This window comes from Ovis canadensis, chromosome 4 (genome assembly GCF_042477335.2).
Source record: "Ovis canadensis isolate MfBH-ARS-UI-01 breed Bighorn chromosome 4, ARS-UI_OviCan_v2, whole genome shotgun sequence".
Classification (NCBI taxonomy): domain Eukaryota; kingdom Metazoa; phylum Chordata; class Mammalia; order Artiodactyla; family Bovidae; genus Ovis; species Ovis canadensis.
Window position 1 is genome coordinate 102,419,728 of NC_091248.1, and position 23,832 is coordinate 102,443,559.

Sequence of the window (23,832 nt, forward strand, 5' to 3'; positions counted from 1 at the left end):
CTGGTCTTCCTCTTCCCACATTTAAGCTGTGTTCCTCAGAGGCAACAACTTTCATTCACATTAGCTACTTATTCCCACGTTTATGTTTATGATAGCTATCTTACAAAATTCTACTTTTTAATATTTCTAAATTTTCAATTTTGGACATTATTTGGAGCAAGCATGCTTGCTCAGTTGTGTCTGACTCTTTGCAACTGCTTGGACTATAGCCTGACAGGCTCCTCTGCCTGTGGAATTTTCCAGACAAGAATACTACAGCAGGCTGCCATTTCCTGCTCCAAGGGATCTTCTTGACCCAGGGATGAAACACTGATGTTCTAATATGTACACGAAAATTCAGTTTTATAAAACCTTCCATCATACATGTATTTCTTATCCCTGCTCCCCATTCCCTTAAATTCATATGTCAACATTTTAGGTTAAATCGGTATTTAAGTTTTGCCATTATGATCATATGAATATGGTTCACAGCTGAGCCACTTAGTGTCCTGTGATTGCTTTAGCTGTTCTGTTTTAGTTTTTGTTTGTTTTTCCAAGAAATGATTTCCCTATTCTTTTGCTTGCTTAGTTTTTTAAGCACCCATCACTAATCCTCCAGTACACTCTCCAGTAAAAGTAGAAAACTCCTCACAAGTAGATAGACATTTCAGGTAATTGTTCTTTTTCATTTTCCCTAATGGAGATGTTGATTTTGGAGTATTTCCTCCTCTTGCTACACTGGGACTAGTTGCTCTTTAGATCTACTTTACTTTTATAAAGAGACTTCTATTCACTAGATTACTTATGGGTCCCCTTCACCTCTTTCTGCTGTGGGAATCCTATCTTGTTAACTCCTTTGTGTTGATGACTCACAGGACCACATCTTCTATAACTTCCTGATAATTGGTGCTTGGAAAGTAAGTTTCTTTAGTTTCTGCATGTCTGAAAACCTCTCTCTTTTCTTTTCATATTACTTTGATATAGCAACCTTTTTAGAATTATGGATGTACAAATAATTATCGCTCCATTTCCTGTGGCTTCCAGTGGGTTCTTTAGAAGCCTGATGTCCAGACGTTGGATACGCTGTACATAATACAGGAAAATCAGTCATACTCAGATGAACAGATATGTTATTCTGTTTTTCTCCTACAAATGGAAGGGACAATTCTCCATTTGTGAGATTTCACTGAGCTCCTGCGTGTGTGAATTTGTACACGGATAACAAAGTAGTATGGACATCAGCAAGGCTCTAGTGACAAGATCAGAAGCTGGCAAAAACATCCCCAGATCTGATAACCAGATGTTATATATATTATTCTAGTTTTGACTTATATTTTTGTTTGGGGTTTTGATTTTTCAATGAAAAAGACTATTTACCATTTAAATCACATTAGGACAAATTCTTCTTTAAATATATCAATATTTAAAGAATGGATTTTACCTATGTATTAGGTAAAATTAGAATGGATTTTACCTATGTATTAGATAAAATTAGATTACCTAATCTTATTAGGTAAGATTAGATGCAGTTGGAAATGATTACATCACATACAGTCCTTTCACCTCGGGAAGCCACTGAGATCATATCATCATGCTCATGGCTTCAAGCTGACCACTCAGAGGTAGGGTGATTTTGGGTATCCCACAGAAATCTGAGGCTTTGTGCTAGGATTTTCACAGCTAAGTAGAGATCTTCCAAGTTTTCCCTACTTCTTCCAGAGAGAGAGTCTAGTGAATCAGATTTAAGTTCACACCTTATCATTTCCTTCCATTCTGCAATTCTAGAGTCTGGCCAATGCTTTTAAAACCACTTTGAGTGACAGATATTCTGGGAAGAAGAGATGAACATATTGACATCAACACTAGAGTTGCTGATTCTGAGTTCCTCACAATTCAAATTAACCGATACAGGAATGGAAGTTATTTATTCTGAGAAACCAGATCTCCTTACTACTGAGCTAGTAGAAAAGTGTCTTTGTCTTCTATTGTTATCGTTTATACTTGAACAGCCTATGAAGCAAGTCAAATCTAGACTTGAAACAATATCATAAGTGGCACTCAGAGTTGACACAATTTTTAAGACTTTCACGTATTACCAAATTGCTGAAAGCTCAGTATCCAAATCTCATATGGAAAAACTGACAATAAAGTCAGAAGCAAAACACAGTTTTTCCTTAGACTGTCAAGAATAGGACAGAACAGGTAGCTATTTGTCTTGAAAAACAGAAAAAATTAACTTTAGGGAAATTGAAGGGCTGGACATGATATTTCTCTCACCATTGCTTTTACTTTGATGACTGAATAAGGAAATGAAATGTTCATGAGTTTTGAGTGTTTCATGCAAGGCTACTAGGCCCAGAATAATTAAAGAGTAGAGAATTTTCATGGAATTTCAGGGGAAGATATTCTTCTTCTAGCAACCCTATAACCAGGGCAATTTCAAGGGACAAAGGTTTCCCCAGACTTTTACTTTATATCAGCTGCATAGATGATGGACCAAAGAAATAGCCAACTTTATTTCTCACGATGATTTCATTTCTTCCTAAAATGATACTATACAGTCCATGGAATTCTTCAGGCCAGGATACTGGAGTGGCTAACCATTCCCTTCTCCAGGGGATCTTCCCAATCCAGGGATCGAAACCAGGTCTCCTACACTGCAGGCGGATTCTTCACCAGCTGAGCCACCAAGGAAGCCCAAGAATACTGGAGTGGGTAGCCTATCCGTTCTCCCTCGGATCTTCCCAATCCAGGAATTGAACTGGGGTCTCCTGCATGGTAGGTGGATTCTTTACCAGCTGAGCCACCAGGGAAGCCCTCCTAAAATTAGACATGATAAATATTTAACATGGCTATGTGAAATTATTTCTGGACTTCATTGAATAAGCATATATGTAGTAATTTTAATGTATTTAATATGTAACAATAATGTAATGCAGGTGTATTGTTTCTCATTCTTCTTTGGCAATATTAGGACCATGATATACTTCAGTATTCTTGCCTAGAGAATCCCATGGACAGAGGAGTCTGGCAGGCTACAGTCCATAGTGTCTCAAAGAGTCATGACTGAAGCAACTTAGCATAGCACATAATTGCAGAGAAATCTGAGAGCTACTTAAATTCATCATGAGATAAGGTAAGGGTACAAACAACAAAAAGATGTTTTACAAGGAGTCTCTGTATAAGTGACTTTTATATGTTATTTTTATTATTAAGCTTCTCTTCTAATCCTATTTCATGGATTAAGAATTATATTTATCTTTCTTTTGATATGCTGGGACATCATAAAAATGATGATTTATGCTCACAGAAATTCCTGAACTCAGGACTCACCTCATCTGTGTGGTATAGTTACTGCTTGGCTACTGAAATCTGCATCATTACAGTGATAGAATGAGCATTCCAAAAGCTTGACTGTCCTTGTGTCCTTCTTTTGAATAGCTTAGTTAACTGCTAGGTATCTTAGACACAGAGTATTACCTCACAGCCATCTGCCAAGGCAAACCCTCCACCAACAAGAATGGCTATATCCCAGGGCATGAATGACTGGAATTCTTTCCAAGTAATCAGTGGAGAGTAATCAAAAGCAACTGAAAAACAAAAGTCCTACAGTTAAACATTGCTTAAATATTATATGACATTTCTTATTATCTTAAATAGCCATCTCATTAAAAGTTTTTAATATTTCTGTATTATTCTCATATAGGAAACTTGATCTAGACTTTGAGTAATTTCTACCTGGCTTAGGTAGAACATTATATTATAAAACAAGAAAAATGCCCTAATTTGGAAAACTTCTTTGCATTTTACTATAGAAAAAAATTAGATAAATGATAACATCATATATAATACTAGCCATTCATTCATTCATTACACTAACATTTTTGCCTACCCTGAGTAACAAGTGCATTGGGCTATCTGCAATCCACCATTGATACAACAGCATCTGTTGAACATTATCATTCACTCGTATTTATTTGAATATTTTATTTTTTTTCAAATCATGAGGAGGGTCATGATAGATTCACCTGAATTTCAGTTTAATATAATTCAAAGTTCGGATTAAATAATTTTCTTATTATTCAGGAAACCCTTAAAATGCTCGTAAAGCAATAATTGCAAGGATTTCTCTTGGTATTTGGATTCTGATAACTCCATTGATTTGCTTAGAAATAATGTCATCCATGAACATGGATTTTGTGCCCATTTAACTTTTGTGTGTACCAGGCAACCTTCTACATGCTAAGCTTTTAAGCTTACTAAGAAGTCCTCTTCCTGTTTCCTTCCCACAAACTTAAACCAAACCAACTCTCATTGTTGGTGGAAAGTTTGGTATTTTCTGCTTGAATTAAGACCATATATCCTGTTAAACACTAACATCTCTGACTGTTCTTCTCATGTAAAACTGAATGTTTTATGTCTTCTTGTTGTTTAGTTGCTAAGTCATTTCTGACTCTTTTGTGACCCCATGGACTGTAGCCCACAAGGTTCCTCTGTCCATAGGATTTAAATCAAACTTCCTATTCCAGGTGATCTTCCCGACCCAGCGATCAAACCCATGTCTCCTGCATTGGCAGGTGGATTCTTTAGGCCGAGCCATCTGGGAAGTCCATTTTATGTCTTATCTTGCATTTTAAAACCTAATGTGACTCAGTTTATCAGGGAGAAGAGGAGTTAAAGAATGATAAGAGAGAGGATGGTGGAGAAGGCAAAGCTCTTTCTGAGAGGAGGACTCAGAAGTAGGGGTCAGAGAAGTTAAGCCATGGAGAACACACTACTGCAAGCCCTTAGGGCTTTGATTGCAATGGTCAGAGACCTTGGGGTCTCATAGGAATCTCTGCTCTATATTACACAACCTTCTTATAACACATTTGAGATATGCTGGTCTCAAATGAAGAACAAAAGGCATTTATTTCTATGCTATACTGTTTACGTATATCACGTCCTGGAAATCTGACTCATCAGTCACTCATCTATTCTGACTCAAGTGGTCAAGTGGGCCAGTCTAACTGCATGGCAACCAGTTCCACCCCAGCAAATAAATCAATGACTAATGAATGAATAAACAAAACCCCACAACTCTACCAGCCTATTTCCAAACAATTTTAAACCATCTTCCCATATTGACAACATAGGAATTTGACTACCCAAAACTTGTTGTGTTAATAGTATAAAGCATAGGCATGGATGAGAAGAAGTGTTTAGTATTTATACTCAAACAAGCAGACACACTTTCTTGTCCATGTGTAATGAAGACAATGAAATCTCCCATTGAATATGGTTTCTTTCTTCTGTGACACCAGGTTATGGCTAAGTGTGGGGTAGATTTGCATTTTCTCCAAGGCTACTATGAGGCTGTAAATACTCTTCCCTTGAAACTCCTCACACTTTTAGATCCTCAGAATTTATTACTGAAGGCTCATCTTGAAGTATAACTGCCAAGTTCTTGCTCCTGTATTTGTCAATAGAAAGATTATTTCTGATTATGACCAGGACAATGAGCTTATGATAGACCAAATAGTATCACCCATAGTAGAATTCTAACTAACCATGGTGTGTAAAGAAATCTACTTCTAGCTTCTACAAAGTAAGATGGTCCTTCGTATGAGGAGAGGAAGGGTGCAGTCTCAATAGGTGTTGTAGTGTGTAAACAGAAGATGTAAACCAGCAGCTGTGTTCATGTCCATTCCTTCTGTTCTACAGTGTTAGCTGAAACCAAGGAAATTTTGTACTTTTGCTCTTCTGTCAAATTCATTCAGAATCATAAAAAATACTCAACCGGTTTCTCCTGTAGGTGTAGTTTTGGTCAATCTCTTAGCTGGGATAAGAAAGAACAGGAGTCCTATAAGTAAAGCAACAGTTGAATCTGTAGCAAAACCGGGATACCTAAAAAAGATAAGTGTGTGCATTTAAAAAGGCCATCAAGGATTTGTACGAACTAAGCACCAACTGATTATGCTAACAGCATAGAAGTAGGAGTGGTGGTATTGGTTATTTATTCTGGATAATCCGCTCTATAATCTATGGATTCACAACTAAAACTGAAACTGAGTGAAGATGAAAATCTCAGACCACATCCCCATTGTTTTCATAGGTCTCCTTATTTTTAAGAATCATGTTTACACATGTTGATATGCTAGGCCAAAAGTTCCCTTTCAGGTAAAGCTGACAGATCTGGTAAATAATCTCTTCTCTGGATTATTTATTTTAATCATATTGACAAAACATTGAGGTTGAAACAATAGGCCAAGTCCTACATAATTGTCTATAAAAGGCTACTATTGAATTGTGGCAAGGCATGGATGTTTCCAGAGTCTTTTAAAACTCTTCTGTAAATTGTGAAAAGGAATTGATCTGTTTCTCCAAGATAGAACATCTGCTTCTGTGTTTATAGGCCCTGGCCATATCATAGCAATGAAATCGACTCATTTGAAGCTTTGTACCCTATGAAACTCAATCAAGAATATTAATTATCAGAATGGCTTTGAGATGCTCACAGATGATCGCTGTACAAATTAAGAGTTATTCAGAAACAGATGGGGTCTTAGAAATACCAGGCCATTCCTGCAAGTAAGACAGGTTTCCAGATTCCCCAACAGTTAAGAAGCACCTGGAGACCAGACATGAATGAAACAGGAAGAAATAATTAAAAATCAGTTTTAAAAGTCAGCATATTAATTAGTGAATCTTTGAGTCTGAAAAGCAGAGTGTGTACCCTAAGATTATTTTACTACCTTGTAACTCAGCAATACACACATAGTAAAGAGCCTCTTTATTCCTGTACAATTACTTGAACAATCTAGATAATCAAGGAAATCCATTATTTTATTCAATCTGACAATTTTATAAAGCAGCTTTTTTCCCCCTAAATATAGACTTTCTTTCATTGTGGAGTGAAATGCTGCCTTGGTATAATTTATTCCAAAAATGTAACCAATATTTATTATTTTATAGTTCCTTATTTCTTTTATTTCAGTTATAATTTTTGTTGGATTTTTGCCAAATTAGCTCAGGCATCATGTAATCTGATTTTGTTTTATATGAAAAGACATATTGAAATCTTTCCAGGTTCAAACAGATGGAATGAAAACATGAGGTGGTAGCAATAAATCTTGATTTATCATTCTAGCTTCAGAAACTCTAAATGTCTAAAATCTCTACATTACAAATATATTCTAGAGTATATATACCTCATACAAAATTAAGCCATAAATACAGAAATAATTGCTCTTTAAAAGACTTTTAAAGCTATTATCATTTTATATTTAGTTTATTAGGAACTAAGGTTGTCTCAATATTACAAAATATTAAGCTGAGGTAAATTTTATTTGCTCTGGAAATTTAAAAACATAATTGCCAATTAGATATATATATGCAAATTCCCTCCTCTTTCAAAGCTTTTTTTTCTTTTCTTATTGTTTTCTCTCAGAATTTGAGACAACATGGGTGCCTCCTTAAAGCAAATACACTTTGTTTTCCTGCTACAGACAAAACATCTGAGTTACATTTTCCTCCCATAAGGAGGAGAAATAGAAACTGATTATATTGAATTTCCTATTGGGGTTTCTGCCTGGTTTTTATTCGCCATTGTTTGATTTCATTTGGTTTTTACACATTGGGGTTTAGGACTCTCCCCACCTGGAATGATAGGAGTGGCATTTTTAAAAGGAGGAAGAATTATATTTTCTGTTGGTCTAGGTCTTATCACAAAACCATAAAGTTTAAATCAAACTATTAAACAACAGTTTGCTATGAACAGCTTGCTATAAGTGATTGGATATTGCCTTTTGTTTAGACTTCTTGAAATGAAAAGGTTTCATCCTAATGGAAAGAAAAAGTCTATAAAGCTGCAGCTGACCCTTGAAAATATGCCCCACACTGCACTGTTGCTCTTGTGTGCTCACTAGGAATTGGCGAGCACACTTGGCGGCTTTAAAAAAATGTTGGCAATACCTATATAACCAGAAGGCTCTGATGCAAGAATTTCTTCAATCCATGTGGGCAGAATAGATTTCACTCAAACATTTTTAGTTTCTACCCCCACAACATGGATTTTTGTGGGGGGATGTGAGACAGGAAGTTCAAATCAGAGATCTGCTGAATTTAAGATACAGAGGACTTCAGTGAAAGACAGATTTGGAAACGTGAACCTCAAACCAAGGTATTTATATGGACATGTAGGATGGTCCTTAATTTAGCAAATTATTCTACAATCATCCCCCTCACTCCACATGACTCAGCAGTGTCTGCTGGGATATAAATCACTGACAGATAAAGTTAACTCTGACCCAGCTTCTAACAGTAGCTTGTAAAGTCAGTCTTCTTGCTTATTCAGTAATTCCTTATTTATAAAATAGGGGCAGGGATAGATTTATAGGGAAATAGTACAAAAATGGACATCAACAGAGGAAAAGACAAAATATGAACTAAATACCCTTCATAGAAATAAAAACAGGTTGGCAAAAATCACAGAATATGAGTTCATATCAGGTTATTAGGAAGCACTGAGTGGTATTCAGTGCACATAATAAACACTTGTATTGAACTTCTTGTGGGAAGAATACAGCACTATTCTAAGTGCTATTATTAGCCCCAGCTTACAGATGGAGAAACTGAGAGGTAAGTGACTTGCCCAAAGTAAGAGGAAGAGCCAAGAACAGAACCAAAGCAGTGCGGCTCCAAGGTCTCTACTCCTGACCATATTAAAACATGGCTTTCCTGAAAATCATCCTTCTAATTTTGTAAGGAAGAAAAGAATCTTGTCTGAAGAAGCCTTATCTTTAGTTACAGGGCAGTTTGGCTTCCGAGCTTGCTGCCTTACCCTAAATTTCATTCTTTATCACTGTTTTTTTCCTGAAAAGATTAGAATTTTTAAACTCTTTTCAATGGAAAGGAAGAAAAGCAAATCTCATACAGTTTTTCAGAGTCATAGGAACCATTTAGGAGAAAAGCAGAATATAAAACAAGCGACAAATATAACGCATAATGCTTACTCTGAAAAAAGCGCGGACCAACCAGAAACAAAGCCAGGATCTCGGCTGAACCATAGCAGGGCCATTACAATGAAGAGGACTAAGGTCACAATTTCTTGATATCTGTGGGAAAATTCCAATCCTTTCATTTATTTTCTCAGTCAGAACATTTGCAGAACCTCCCTGAACTGTTGTCAGGGAGAACGCAAACACTGTAAAAATCGGATGTGTCAATTATTTAAGAGAATCTGTAGTTAGAAAGGGGCTTTACTCCTCAGTAGGCCTTTCAGCTTCTTATCCTTCTACCTGGTAAGTTTGAGTTAGACATGGTCTGTATTTTATCATGTGGAGTTATATTTATAAAGGTTAGAACACTTGGGGCCCTTATCAAGTATAATAAATACATTACAGACAATTATGCACATATTTGTCTTTAAACAAATACTTGCAGTATAAGCTGCATCCCTCTGTGTATTTGTGTCTATGTGCATGTGTATCTTACCTTATTGGTCCAAGTTTTTGGTATTCTTGTTTAATAAACGCAGCACAGGCTTTTTGTTTGGCTGTTAGGGGTTTGCCACATTGGAACATCTCCTTAAAGCTAAAAAGAAGAGTGTGGGATTACTTGAGAGAATAGCACTGAAACATATATATTACCATATGTAAAACAGATGAGCAGTGCTGGTTTGCCACATGAAATGGGGCACCCAAAGCCGATGCTCTGGGACAATCTAGAGGGATATGGTGGCGAGGGAGGTGGGAACAGGATTCAGGATTCAGGATTCAGTGCACACATGTACACCTATGGCTGATTCATGTTGATGCATGGCAAAAACCATCACAATATTGTAAGGTAATTATCCTCCAATTAAAATTAATTAATTAATTTAAACAGAATAATTAAGCTTGTTAAACAAAGAATTTTCCCTTTATAGAAGATATGTGTGTGAAAGTGTCAGAAAATATTAAAGGTCCCCGCTAATAACAAAAACCTGTGCTTTTTGCCTATACCTCTGCCTCTTTCTCTGAATGTTGTCTCCCCTCTTTTCTGTTTTTTTCCTGGTTTGCTTAATTTTCGATGCCTAACTGTCATTCCATACCTTCCATGACGTCATCTGCTAAGCTTTTCCTTTTCCAAGTCCTTTGGCATCACTGGAATTTTGCTATGTGCCACTCATCTCTAATTTAATACTTTATTACATACCTGACTGTTAAATATTTTAATATGTTTCTTAAGTGTGATTGTTAATTTTCATAGAAAAGTTTTATCTCACTAGTGAGAATTATTAGAGAATGGGGGCTGTACCATGTTTTTTGTTTTTTGGTTTTTTTTTGGCAAGGGGAGCCCAGTAATTCTAAACACTGGCATACACAGTAAATACTTGTCTCATTAACTCTATAGCAGCTTTGTCAGGCTTACAAGATAGTTGGTTGTTAGATCCATCAATTTTCACACAATATGCTAAACTCCAGTTATACTTTAGGCACACAAGTCACATATGCTGATCATGAACAGAGTCCAAACTCCGTCTATTTTCAGAAATAAAACCAATTCTATTACAGTTTTATTTGCATTTCTTTACTCCTTATGTTCTAATGGCATCAACCAGATAATCTTCCAAGTAACTGTCAGTCTCTATTTATTTTAGCTGCTTACTTTTAGTGACCCCTTTCTCCTGTGACTAATTCTTGTATCCTGAAGTCCAGGGTCTTCAAAACCTTGAATAACATTTTGTGAAGTGTTTCTCTAAATCTTGATTTAAAAATATCCCTCCAGAGGAAGAAACAAATGGAAAACTGGCCAGATTCTCATGGATTATCTTTTGGAATGTACGAGTAGCTCAGTTAGATTACATTATACGTTGGTATGGAAAGCATTTGTGGGTATATATCCAAAGGGAACTGATATCTACATTTTTAAGAAATATCTGCATTCAGATGTTCATTGCGGCATTATTCACAACAGTCGAGATATGGAAACAACTCAAATGTCCTTGGATGGACAAATGGATAAGATAAAGAATAAAAACTATTCCACACATATATAGTGGAATATTATTTGGCTATGAAAAGGAATGAAGCACTGATACATGCCACAATGTGGATGAACCTGGAGAACATTATGCTAAATGAAATGTCAGACAGAAAAGCAAACACTGCATGATTTTCCTTATATGTGTAATCTAAAATAGTTAAACACACAGAAGTAGAGAGTAACATGGTATATTCCAAGGGTTAGGATAAGAGGAAAATGAGGAGATGTTGGCTAAAGGGTACGGAGTTTCAGTTATGCAGAATAAGAAAGCTCTGGCTGCCTCTGTGCTAAGTTGCTTCAGTCGTGTCCAACTCTTTGCAACACTATGGACCATAGCCCTCCAAGTTCTTCTGTGTATGGGATTCTCCAGGCAAGAATACTGGAGTGGGTTTCCATGCCCTCCTCCACGCTCTGGATATCTCTGTACAAATAGAGACTATGATGAACAACAACAACAATATACTTAAAATTTTGCTAAGAGGGTTGATCTTACGTGAAGAGTTTTTATTACAAAAGGAGGTGGAAAAAAAGCAAAAGGGATAGGGATAAACTTTTGGAAGTGATGGATAAGTTTATGGCATTGATATTGACGATGGTTTCATGGGTTTAGGCTTATCCCCAAACACAGTAAGTTTTGTATACATTTAGTAACTACAGCTTTTTGTATGTCAAGCACACCTGGATAAAGCAGTTTTTTAAAAAGAAAGGAAGCAAGGACATATTCTTCTGTAAAATTGCTGAGGGTAAACATGGCTATTTATGAAAGAGTAGATGGGACAAAGACTGTGGGAGGAGGGCAGTTATCACAGGAAGACACGTTATATTTATTTTTCTGCAGTTTCGTTACTCAGATATGTTTGGACTGTTACTACCTTTGTAGGGGCAGAAATTCCTCAATTCTTAAGTCATCCATCCTACATATTCATCATCACCCACATGTACCCCCCACCCAATGAACATGATTAGATGATCAGTGTTGCATTTAAGATCAAAAGAGTAATATTTAATTTTTATAGCCTCCATTAAATGATTGACTAGCGCCAGTCTTGAAATTTTTCCTCTTGTCAGAATATAAATTCTACCATTAAAAGAAACTAATCTGTGGACCGCCTTGAGAGCCATCAATAGAATTAAAAAAAAAAAAAAAAGGAGAGTTAAAGAAAGGATGAGTCTCCTTAGAAACTGTTTTCTACCCAGTAGACTGCCTATGTACTTTGTCACTTTGCTTGGGGACGATCAATAGTTAAGTCAAAATCCAAAGCGTCTTTGCTACAAATGAAGGTTAATGCCTTTGCAATGGAACTGATGAAGCATATGACAATGAATCAACCTCTCCATTGAAATAAATCCTGTGGCACTGACAGATGAGCTTCACTTCCCCAATAGGTTGGGGTCATTTATAATGGGTGAGTTAACTGTGTTAACACCCAATGTGCTCATTAGAATGTCTGGTGGCCTGCCAGGGGAGGGGCTGATCATTTCTGTTTGTTGATCTAAAACCTCTGGAGGTGAACACCCTGGCAGATCGAAAAGGACACTGAAAAATTAGCTGGAGCATAAATCTGTGCCATGTGTAACCAACACTGGACAGCAAGGGGACTGCTTCAACATGCCACTGATCATGATTTATGGACTTGGCTAATATATGCACTTCACAGGATGTTTTTCCTCACGGAGAAACACATTTCAGTGCCTCTGCCTATTATCTTCTAAATTTCTCCTTTTTAAGTGGTAGGCCACTTCAAAATGATGATAAGGGTCGCTTACATATTTTATAAAGTAATTATATGTAGCCAAAAAAAGAATGAAACAGCTGGGGTCTGAGACTGGATGCTTTCTCCTTTGGTTTGGGATTCCAGTCCCCTGCATCCTATGTTGTTACCTGCACAACTGAATAGACCCCCAAAGGCTTGGATTCCCAGGAAGGGGCATTTAGTATGCAGCTAGCCTCTTCCCTCTGATGCCCACCTGCCATAGGCAGTGACATTCCACACATTGGCTCCACTGGGAGCACGGCCTCATGCTGCTCCCGCAATCTGGACAAATAGATTGTTCAAAAAAAACCATCAGTACTATCTCCTCACTACTAACAAAACTGGCAATTCTGGAGAAAAACCAGGAAGAGGAAAGGAGAGGGAAGAATATCAGTCCTTACATGATGAAGCTTGGGAAATGTGGGCACGGGTATGGAATATGACTCCACAGGAGTGTTTGGCTATTCAGAGGAAGTACAGAAAGCTGACTTCAGTCTCCCCTGCAGTGGATAACATGCTGTTTCATTCATAGGTCCTTGAAGTTATTTAAATAAAACCTTATAAAGATAAAGTTGAGTGACTTCCCTGGAGGTCCAGTGGTTAAGATTCCGCACATCCACTGAAGGGGGTGCGGGTTCCATCCCTGGCTGGGGAAATGCCTCTCAGGGTGGCCAAAAAAAAAAAAAAAAAAAGTTGAATTGGCTTGTTTTTTCATGAAACAAATCCTGAAGGTTTGATAAACAGCCCTTTCCCCTTTCTTTGTGGGTATTGTTATATGCGTTGAATCTCTTGAGGCAGCATTTTCAATTTTGCTGTAGAACCCTGCATAATTTTAAATGCTGGCAGGCATTTGAGCTGTGTAACTCATTGGTACTTATGAACCACTAACTTCAGTCGCAGCCAAGGTAACATCTGCAGATTCTCTGGCTCTTGATTGATCAGTGTTTCATACTTCGATTTCTCTGTATTCAACTAGGGCCCATCCATATTATAATTATAGCGTTGCAAGTGAGCTTGCCGATTTTCCGGTTAAATTCTCCTGACTTAGTTGAAGATATTGAGACTGAGAATGGATCAGGATTTGCAAAGATCACTCATCTGCCGTGTGAGAAGCCATAACTTTGTCCCTGGTTTCCTGATTCTCAATCCAATGTTCTTTCCACAGAGCATGCTCTCAGATTTTTGTTTTAGTTTTTTCAAGGGCATGTCAATGTTAGTACAATGTCAGGATGAAACAGGAAGCTCTGCATGCTACAGCTTAAAGTTACCTGATAGCTTGAGGAAATCCACACATTAAACCAAAGAGAAGAGCAAAATTTCTTAAAATTCTGCTTCAACAGGTGGGCTGGGTCCTCACCATAATGAGCTTCATATGTCCTTCTGGTTTATTAATATCTTAATGCCTTAGGATCAGAGGAGACCACGATAGAGTTTCTGTGTACAAACACTCTTCCATAGATAATATTCTAGCGTATCCATAATGCATGTGTTCATACATATCAGTTTTGTGGGGAAGAGAAATGCAGAAATGCAGCATGCATGAAATAGGTGTAAAAGCCCTGGATGAGGGGCTGAGAACACGGAACCCAGACACCAATAAAGACCTGATTAACATGGACTATGTACTCACTTGAATCCTAGGAAAAACCACTGAAGCCAGATCCAAGACAAGAGGAGAATAATAATGGCAGCCGGGAAGGACATTATGAACCATGATCCAAAGTTGATGCAATGGCAGTCAGGATAGCGCCTGTGTGAGGATACAGAAAAGTGTTCACAGGAAGAGTGCAAGTGGAGTCGCTTCTGACGGTCCGTGAGAAGCAGCACTTCCCGTCTTTCCTGCGATAGTAGCCAAGAAAGAAGACGTGGGGCGGGGGGATATTCCCTGCTAAATACAGGAGTGAGCTTTGTTCCTCATCTCTCGCCGCATGGTTATTCATGCTTCTCACAACAACGAGGGCAGATATGTTATGACTTTTCCTCCCTTTATTCCATCTTTAAGAAATCGTTTACCAAAGAACCTAGCACAGTACCTGATACCCGTGGAATTGCGCAAGAAATGGGTACCCATGGGTGTATGTGTTTTGTTATTTGTATTCAAATCATCAGTGCATGAGTGAAGAAAGACAAACAAGCAGACCTGGGAACAGGTGAAAATTAGCTTAAGAGGACTGCATGTGTCCATTACCATTTCATCTTGGGAGCTGACATCCCAGAATCTGAAGGGACTCTGATCTGACCCACACTGTCCCTCAAAGCTGTTTTCCCCTCTTGTTTCTTCTGCCCCAAAGCAGCTACAACCATCTTATCAGACATATTCTAGACTTTTCTTCCTAGAATTAGACAGTGCTTTGGGGCTCAAATGGAATAAATCAGGACCAGATAAAAATAATTAAAAGTCCTGTGAAAAATATCAACTTTTCCATTAACTCTCTACTTATTTTCAGCTTTCTAGCTCACATAATAAAAAAGTAGCAAAAAAACCCCACGTCAGGTACAAGCACTGTTTATTTGGTAACCTCACATTCATTGTTTTGAAATGTAGTCTAAATTCTCATATAGTTATCTATTTTATGACTGTGGGGAAATGGAAATTCAAGAAACAGTTATCTTTAATTTTTCTTCTTGAAGCAGTAACACAGAGTCAGAAATGAGAAAAGTACAGAAAATAATATGGAATTAATAAAAAAACACTGTTCACATATTTTTATTATGTTTGAAATCACAAAATAGAGAGAATGTAATAGAAATGCTAGACTTCAGTATTTTTTTCTGCTTAGATCATACTTTGTATTTTGCTACTTAAAAAAGATCATGTAAATAAATAAGATCTTTCATGCTACACACATCAACATAAGCCAAATTTATTTATTTTAGACACTGCTATTTTAGCGTGGTTCCTAAGAAATGCAAAGGCTGTTTAAAAAAAAAAAAAAACAAAATTAAGCTTTCAAAACTGCAGATTGCTCTTTTGTCTGCGATTTCTATGAGCTGATCTCCCTGGGTCCTAGAATTAGCACTGGCAACTTGAGGATGATTTTATCTACCTTGAAGAGATCCTATGATTAGCTTATATAGTTATGCCATTGTTACTGCTCTTGTTTAGTCACTAAGTCATTTCCACTTCTTAGTGACTGCATGGACTGGAGCCTGCCAGGTTCCTCCGTCCTTGGGATTTCTCAGGCAAGAATACTAGAACAAGTGGCTATTTCCTATTCTAGGGGATCTTCTTCATCCAGAGATCAAGCCCGCGTCTCCTGAGTCTCCTGTATTGGCAGGTGGATTCTTTACCACTGAGTCACCTGGGAAGCTCAGTTGTGCCATTTGAAAGTGGCAAATGATAAGTAAAAAATGATACAGAATACATAAAATTGATGAATGTAAAAAAAATGCTTTACCAACTCTGAGGCTCTGTAGAGAATTGTCTGCTTTTAAAAAAAAAACAGTGTTTTCAGTTGGAAAATAAGTGAGAAAAGGCTTAAGCTTATCTTTCATCAATTTACTAGACTTGGATTACAGGTCAGTGGCCTGTGTTATTTTGTTCAGCCTAAAGACAATGAGAAATGCTGCATGGATTAGGCTCAAAACAATGCCCCAAACCTAGTTTCATTTTTCACCATCTGTAGCTCATACCTTGAAACCAGGCTGCTTTGTTCTCCCCACCCATTGCAGAGAATTCTGTGAGATTTGAGGGAAGTGGAGCTTTTCAGAATTTTTGCCTGGAGGGATAAGCCATTTAGAAAAATGAAAGTTTAAAAAAGATAAACTTTGGGATTTTTTTTTCTTTTTTCTTCCTTTTTTTTTTTTTTTTTTGTTCAGTAGTAAGAAAGTAAACACTATGAGGTATAAATATTTTGAATGAAAATGGAATGAGTGGCACCCTAGAAGGGATTAGTTTCACAGTGGTGATTCTTTTCCCACTTCCTTCATATTCCATAACAGGCTTCCCTGGGGGCTCAGAGGTAAAGAATCTGCCTGCTAATGCAGGAGATGCAGGAGATATGGGTTCAATCCCTGGGCAAGGAAGATCCCCTGGAGGATGAAATGGCAGCCCACTCTAGTGTTTTTGCTGGGAAATGCCATGGACAGAGGAGCCTGGAGGGCTCTAGTCTGTGGGTAACAAGAGTTGAACATGACTGCGTGACTGAGCGTGTATGCATGTATAATCCATAAATGAAGGGACTGCAAGTGTCTCCCTAAAGCAAATAGAGATTTCTTCTATCATTAACCATGCTAACTACATTTAATTCTGATGGAATCCTTTTCTTTCACCTGGCAGTATGTTTTGTGTCTACCATGCACTGGGTACTCTTGCAGCTACTGGGGATATAGCAGTGAATTAGATGGACACAGTTCAGACTCTCACAGTTTGTATTAAAAGAAGAACACAGGCAGAAAAACAGGTAAGCATATAATGAATTGGAAAATAAAACAGAATAGTGTGACAAAAAGAGATTAGGTGGAGGGAAAATTTTTACATAACGTGACCAAAGAAAACGAAATTTGAGATGAGATCTAAATGGCAAGAAGGAGCTAGTCATGTAAATAACTGGGAAATAGTATTCCAAACAGAGGAAACATCAAGTGCAAAGGCCCTGGGGTAGGAATGATTTTGGGATGTTTGAGGATTAGACAGAAGACCATTGTGGCTGTGTGTGGTGAGCTAAGTTCACAGTCACATGAAATAAAGTCCAAGAAGTAGCCACTAGGGGTCAGTTCATATACAGCCATGTAGGCCATCAGAAGGAATTTGGATTTTAATACTAAGGCAATTGGTCTTCCCTGGTGGCTCAGATGGTAAAGAATCTGCCTGCAATGCAGGAAGTCCAAATTCAATCTCTGGGTCGGGAAGATATTGTGTTGAAGAGAATGACAAGCCACTCCAATATTCGTGCCTGGAGAAATCCATGGACAGAGGAGTCCATAGGGGTGCAATGAGTCAGACACAACTGAGCCATTAACACTTTCACTTTCACTAATGCAATTAGGAGTAATAGAAACATAGTAAGTAAGCTAGTGACATGATCTAATGTAAAGTGTATGTAAATTTATGAATTTCATAAAACATGTTAGCTAGATGGATTGTGAAGATGGATGGTAACAAGAGTGGAAGCCAAGTGTAGTAGGTGGAGCTCCAAGATGACCCCCAAGAATCCTGCCCCTGGCATACATACTTAGTATATTCTTTTCCCCTTCTGTGTGGACAGACGTGTAAAGATGGTGAAATTTTATTCCTGAGGCTAAGTTCTTTAATGGGTAGAGTGAAGAGATTTTGCAGAGGTTCCCATCAGTGGACTGACTCTGAGTTAATCAAAAGGGAGATTATCTTGGGAGGGCCTGACTTACTCAAGGGAACCCTTAAAAGAGAGTTGTTCCTGCTGGCTTCCAGATGCCAAAGGAAGGGGGGCATCTAGCAAGGATCTTGGGGTATCCTCTAGTTGCTGAGAGTGACCTTATGCCAACAGACTGCAATAAAATGGGCACCTCAGTGATTCAAACACAATGAATTGAATTCTGTCAACAACCTGGATTACCCTGTTCTAGGACTCTGAGCTTCTGTGGAGATCGCAGACCCAGTTGGCACCCTGACTTCAACTGAGCAAAGGACCTGGCTAACCCGTGCCTAGATATCTGACCTACAGAAATGATGAGGTCATAAATTCCTGCTGTTTGTATTTGCTAAAGTTTATGGTAATCTGTAATGCAGAATCTGTTAGAAGACCAAGGCAGGTTTGCAGGGGAGCAGGGAGGTGAGTAGATTTTCGCTTCATTTAGATTGGTAGCAACATAGATGAAGAGAAGGCAGTGGGTTTTACAAATATTTGGCATACAGTGTAGGAAAAGGTACTATTCATTGACATGAATCTGAGGGAAGAGCAGGTTGGCAGCTTGGATGCTGCTGTGAGGGTGTTCATGTGAGGTGCCCTTTAGCTTTCCTGGTGGCTCTGGTGGATAGTCAGTTAGATAGATGAGTCTGGAATTGAGAGAGCAGTTAGAGATGTGAAATTGATGGTTACCCACACACAGGTAGCTTTAGAAACCATGGAAATGGGTGTGTCAATTTCAGGAATCAGTGGAGATGAGTGGAAAAGGAAATACACCAGGGGCACCTTAAGTCTTAGAGGTCAGGCAGAGGGGCAGGCATGAGTTAAGCACATTTAATTCTAACAAAATTCCTGTAGGCATGTATTATATTTTTATTTTACACAGAAAACACAGTCTCAGAAGATTAAGTGGATTGCTCAAGGTCACAGAGTGTACAGTCAAGCTGGATATTTAAACCCAGGAGGACTGTTGAAAACACAACCTCTCTTCTTTAAAGCCCAGTGTTCTCAATGTCCTTCCAAGTGAAAAGAGAAAATTCCACATATATTTCAAAACATCCATAAACTAGAGTACAGACTTGATGTTTTAAGAACATTTTAGAACCCCACAGGAATGATGGCATAGGAGAGACATGCTTCAACCTGAAGCATACGAGTATGCCAGTGTTGAAATTTAGGAAGACAGTGCTATAGATGCAGTTCTTAAGTCCAAGTACAAAATCATAAATAATGCTAATTAAATACACAGCACTGATCTCAAAAGAATGTGTGTGAGTGTGGATATTTATTGCCTTGAAACAGATATTGGCCACTAAGGGCAAGATCAGCTGATATCCACGCTGATTATAGTCCTTTTGATTAATGACTATTTTGATTATTTCTGAGTCAAAGCCACTTTTCAGATTTGCATTTATGTACTTCCAGAGGTTACTTTTCAAATATTAATTACTTTTTATGCATGAACCAGACTTAGATTTCCAACAGCAAGAGCAAAAGTTGAAGCAGCAGCAACGACAATGGCTGGGGTTATTGACAGTTTCCTACCAGCCAGGCCCTCTGCTAAGAGCCACGGATGCAGTATGCCGTTTATTCTTCATAATAAGGCTGTATGTTCTAGTTTTGCCTCCATTTTACAGATGCAAGAGACTTACATTTGTAGAAGTTAAGCTAATATATGGCAAAGTTGAATCTGAACCAACGTCTAAGTCTAAACTTTGCAATACCCAACTTTCCTCTGTACTATTTGCCAGAGAAATGATTACTTGGAAGCACATATCACGCTTTTCTGCAGGAGAAAATCATGGTGAGCTTTGGACGTGGCTATTGCTAGGTAGCTGGTTTACCTTCTTCCTCTGTAATTAGCTAAGCAGATAGGTTAGGGAGGTGGGCTTTGAATTCAGAGCGCCTATAAACATATCTCTTGGTTTGTGAAGCAATAATAGTTATTATTTAACATATAATTAGCAACAGTGACTGTGCTAATCATTGATAATTCAACTTCCTTCCAAGCTGCTTTGTATACCCACACATTTCACAGCAGACGCCCACAAGCTGAATAATATACTTTGATAATCAGCAAGCTGTGAAATTTTACTTGTGATAATCTTGTGTTCTTAATATGATAGATTGGCTTTTTGTGTTTAACTAATAGCTGGTGTATTTCTTAAGTGATATCGATGCAGCAAAACTCCTCTGTTATGAAAGCAATAATTGTTCCTAGGAATATTTCCCTTAATAACTTTATTTTAATATCAAAATATTATTCAGTTACTTAGATGATTCCCAGGAACAATCAGCACTTCATTCATGTCTTAGTTCAGTTCATCTTAACCAATGTTTATTGATCATCTACTTGTGTTCCTTGGGGGCTAAAAGAAGATAATACTAATTATTATAATTCAATAATTCATGAAAACTTCTACAAGCTTGCAATCAGGTGTGCTGGTTATGGGTGTGCATGGATAAGACAAATTTATAGAAATGTGAATATAGCTTTGATAAGAAGAGATGGGACTGGAATGTAAGTTTTGGAGTAACCGAACAGTTTCAAATGATACAGCATCCACACAAGTAGAGAAAAGCTGGCAGAGTTGGAGGTCTTTAAAGAACCAGGGTAGGAAGAAGTGAGTTAATTACAGGGTGACATTTATTAACAATGATGTTGGGAAAGGAGGAGATTGGATGACAACTGAAAGAGTGTATCAGTGGAGCAGAAGGGTCAGGTAGAGAACGCCAAGCAAGCAGGATTTCTTTAATGAGGAGCCAATAAAAATCCAAAGGATCTATAAGATTGTAACTGTAGGTACAGAAAACAAAGAATATTTCCATAATGCCTTATCCCAAGGGTAAGTCAAAAACTAATGGTGAGTTAATCATAAGGGAGTCAGAATCTACGTGCCACACGTACTAGATTCAAAGATTAAGGATGCAAGAAATTTCATACCTTGTGGTTGACTTAGATAATTGGCTCAGTCTTATTAGTATCGTTCTGAAAATCACCTGCTAAGCTATATATCAGCTTAGGATGACAAGGGCTTCCCTGGTTCTCAGTTGGTAAAAATTTGCCTGCAGTGCGGGGGACCTGGGTTCGATCCCTGGATTGGGAAGATGCCCTGAAGGAGGGCATGGCAACCCACTCCAGTATTCTTGCCTGGAGAATCCCCTGGACAGAAGAGCCTGGTGGGCTACAGTCCATGGGCTCACAAAGAGTTGGACACAACTGAACAGCTTAGCACAAAAACAACAAAGGGATGGTTCAGTCAAAATAGCCATGTTTTCAGCATTGCAACTCTTTCAAATAATTCTTATGTGTGCATGTTTATCTTTTATAAAAAGAAAGAGCAATGCTGCTGCTGCTGCTGCTGCTAAGTCGCTTCAGTCGTGTCCAACTCTGCGACCCCATGGACTGCAGCCTACCAGGCTCCTCCGCCCATGGGATTTTCCAGGCAAGAGTACTGGAGTGGGTTGCCATTGCCTTCTCCGAGAAAGTGCAATACTTGAATGCAAATACCAACGCAGTCTTTACTTGTCACTGGCAGCAAACTTGATTTTTAAAAATTTTGCCAACATGGCCCCCTCCCAGATGGTGGGAGAGGCAATGAGGCTGCAGAGCAAAAAGGGTACCAGGATTCAGGCCATCTGCCTTCACCTCCCAGTGCTTCCACTGACTGGTGATCATTGTTTAAACTCTTGGAGCCTTGGTTTCCTCATCTGTGAAACAAGGGTGTGTATATACATGATTTGAAATATTTCTATCTTCACTTGTCCCTTCTCATTGCCACTCAGGATCACACATCTTTCTTTTCTAAGACTGACATTTTTGCCCTTGTATCTATCCCATTCCACCTCCATTAATTGACTGTTAGCCAATTAATAATTTCTCTCTCTCTCTCTTTCTTTTCCCCGCAAACCTCACATAGCTGTTTTTACTGTCTCTTTTGCCTGAGTGTAAAACTAAATTGATACCTCCTTATTCTAAAGGAACACTCTGCCTCTGGTTATACCATGCTTCTTTTTTTTTTTTTTTTTTGTTAAACTTGAAACAATCATTTAAACTAGCTGCCTTGTTCTCTCACTATGTCCTCACTCCTTCATTCTCTTTAGTCTGAATTCTGCCCTAGTCCCCATTGTTCCCCTGCATCTGCCCTCCTGGAGGTCACTGATGAAAACTGAAAACCTCTTTTCAGCCATCATCTTACCTGACCCTCCCATCACATTGCATGCTCCTGACTCATTCTCTGCTTGGAAAATGGTCTTCCCCTCCATCTGTCAAAATCCCACATGCTCCTGGTTCTCCAGCTACCTTGATTAACTTTTCTCATCTTCTGTTTTGTCAATATTTCTTAAGAATCTTTCCATGTTTCAATTCTGTTATCTTTTTTCTCCCTATATTTCCCTTGCTACACTCAAGATTTTAATTTCTATGTATATATATATGTATATATATCTTCCCTAATGGCTCAGGAGGTAAAGAATCTGCCTGCAATGCTGGAGACACAGGAGATGCAGGCTCGATCCCTGGGTCTGGAAGCTTCCCTGGAGAAGGAAATGGCAACCCACTCCAGTATTCTTGCCTGAAAAATCCCATGGACAGAGTAGCCTGGAAGGCTACAGTCCAAAGTGTCACAAAGAGTCAGACACAACTGAGCAACTAAGCACACACACACACATATATAGTCCCAAATTTATAACTAATTGGAACAATGAATTTGTAAATGCCTGCTGAAAATCTCCTTGTGGATAGATTCTGAGCAGGTCACTTCACCATATCCAAAATAAAATTTATTTATTTCTCTAATGAATGTGCCTAGTCCTCTCTAGAACTTCATGAAATCACCATCTATTGACATATAGCCCTAGCGTCAAAATTTCCTAGAGTTGCCTTAACCCTTCCTTACCCCTATAAATCCTCATGCCTAGTCACTCACCACTTTCTGAGTGTATGGCACCCTGAGTCTAAATCCACCCATCACTTCATGACTCATCTGGCTGTGCCTCTCATCATTTGGCAACAAGTTGGTCATAGACTCCTAGTTGGTCTCCTGTCCCCAGATTCTTAGAATGCCAATCAGTCTGCACATTGCTCTTCTCAACTGTGCAAAGACATGCACAGGCTATTCTACTACTTCCTGGAAAAACTGACTACACAATTTATGTACTTTGATTTCATGGATTATTTGCATTCATTTCCTCCATAAGCATGGTATTTACTGTTTACTTTGTTTAAGACTGAGCTGGGTTACACAGACAAATTTTCTCTAGTGATTAGAAGTATTGCACACAACTAGAGTCTTCTTTAAAGACACATGTTCAAAAGTTTCTAGGGAGATAATATTTTAGGAAGATAGACTTTGGGGTTTGACTGATCTTGATTTGGTCTGCAAACTGCCAAGCTAAACATCAAAAATTTCAACTCTACTAATAATACCCAACACTTATACAGCACGTGCTTTATGTTAGGCACCATTCTAAATGGTGTTTATTTTATGTAAAATTTGAAACTATGAGAGAAAGAGAGAGATATTATTATCCTCATTTTTTTTTCTGGAAAAATAACAGGCTTAAAGACATTGAGTTATTTGTCCAAGAGCTGGTATTTGAATATAGACATTTGAATCTCAGAGTCAATGCCTTTAATCACCACTGTATACCATTTCCAGAGCAAAAATATAAGGGTTCGTGTGCACTATAATATATGCAATTCATCTGGCAAGGGCTCTCAATACTTGTCATTTGTCACTTTACCTTCTTCTCTGTATGTCAAAAAA

The 23,832-nt window shown here is 38.1% G+C and overlaps 1 protein-coding gene across 2 annotated transcripts in view; it reads right to left on the bottom strand.

Moving 5' to 3' along the window:
• The window catches only part of SLC13A1 (solute carrier family 13 member 1), a 102,082-nt gene that overhangs the window by 30,585 nt on the left and 47,665 nt on the right, over positions 1–23,832 (bottom strand). The window contains exons 8-12 of one of the 2 annotated variants that reach the window (XM_069588289.1): positions 14,371–14,490; positions 9,454–9,552; positions 8,973–9,074; positions 5,759–5,865; positions 3,460–3,569 (exon numbers count right to left, since the gene is read on the bottom strand). In XM_069588289.1, coding sequence (XP_069444390.1) covers positions 3,460–3,569; positions 5,759–5,865; positions 8,973–9,074; positions 9,454–9,552; positions 14,371–14,490 — 538 coding nt within the window. The remainder of the gene's footprint in view (positions 1–3,459; positions 3,570–5,758; positions 5,866–8,972; positions 9,075–9,453; positions 9,553–14,370; positions 14,491–23,832) is intronic. The other variant, XM_069588290.1, reaches the window with a different exon arrangement.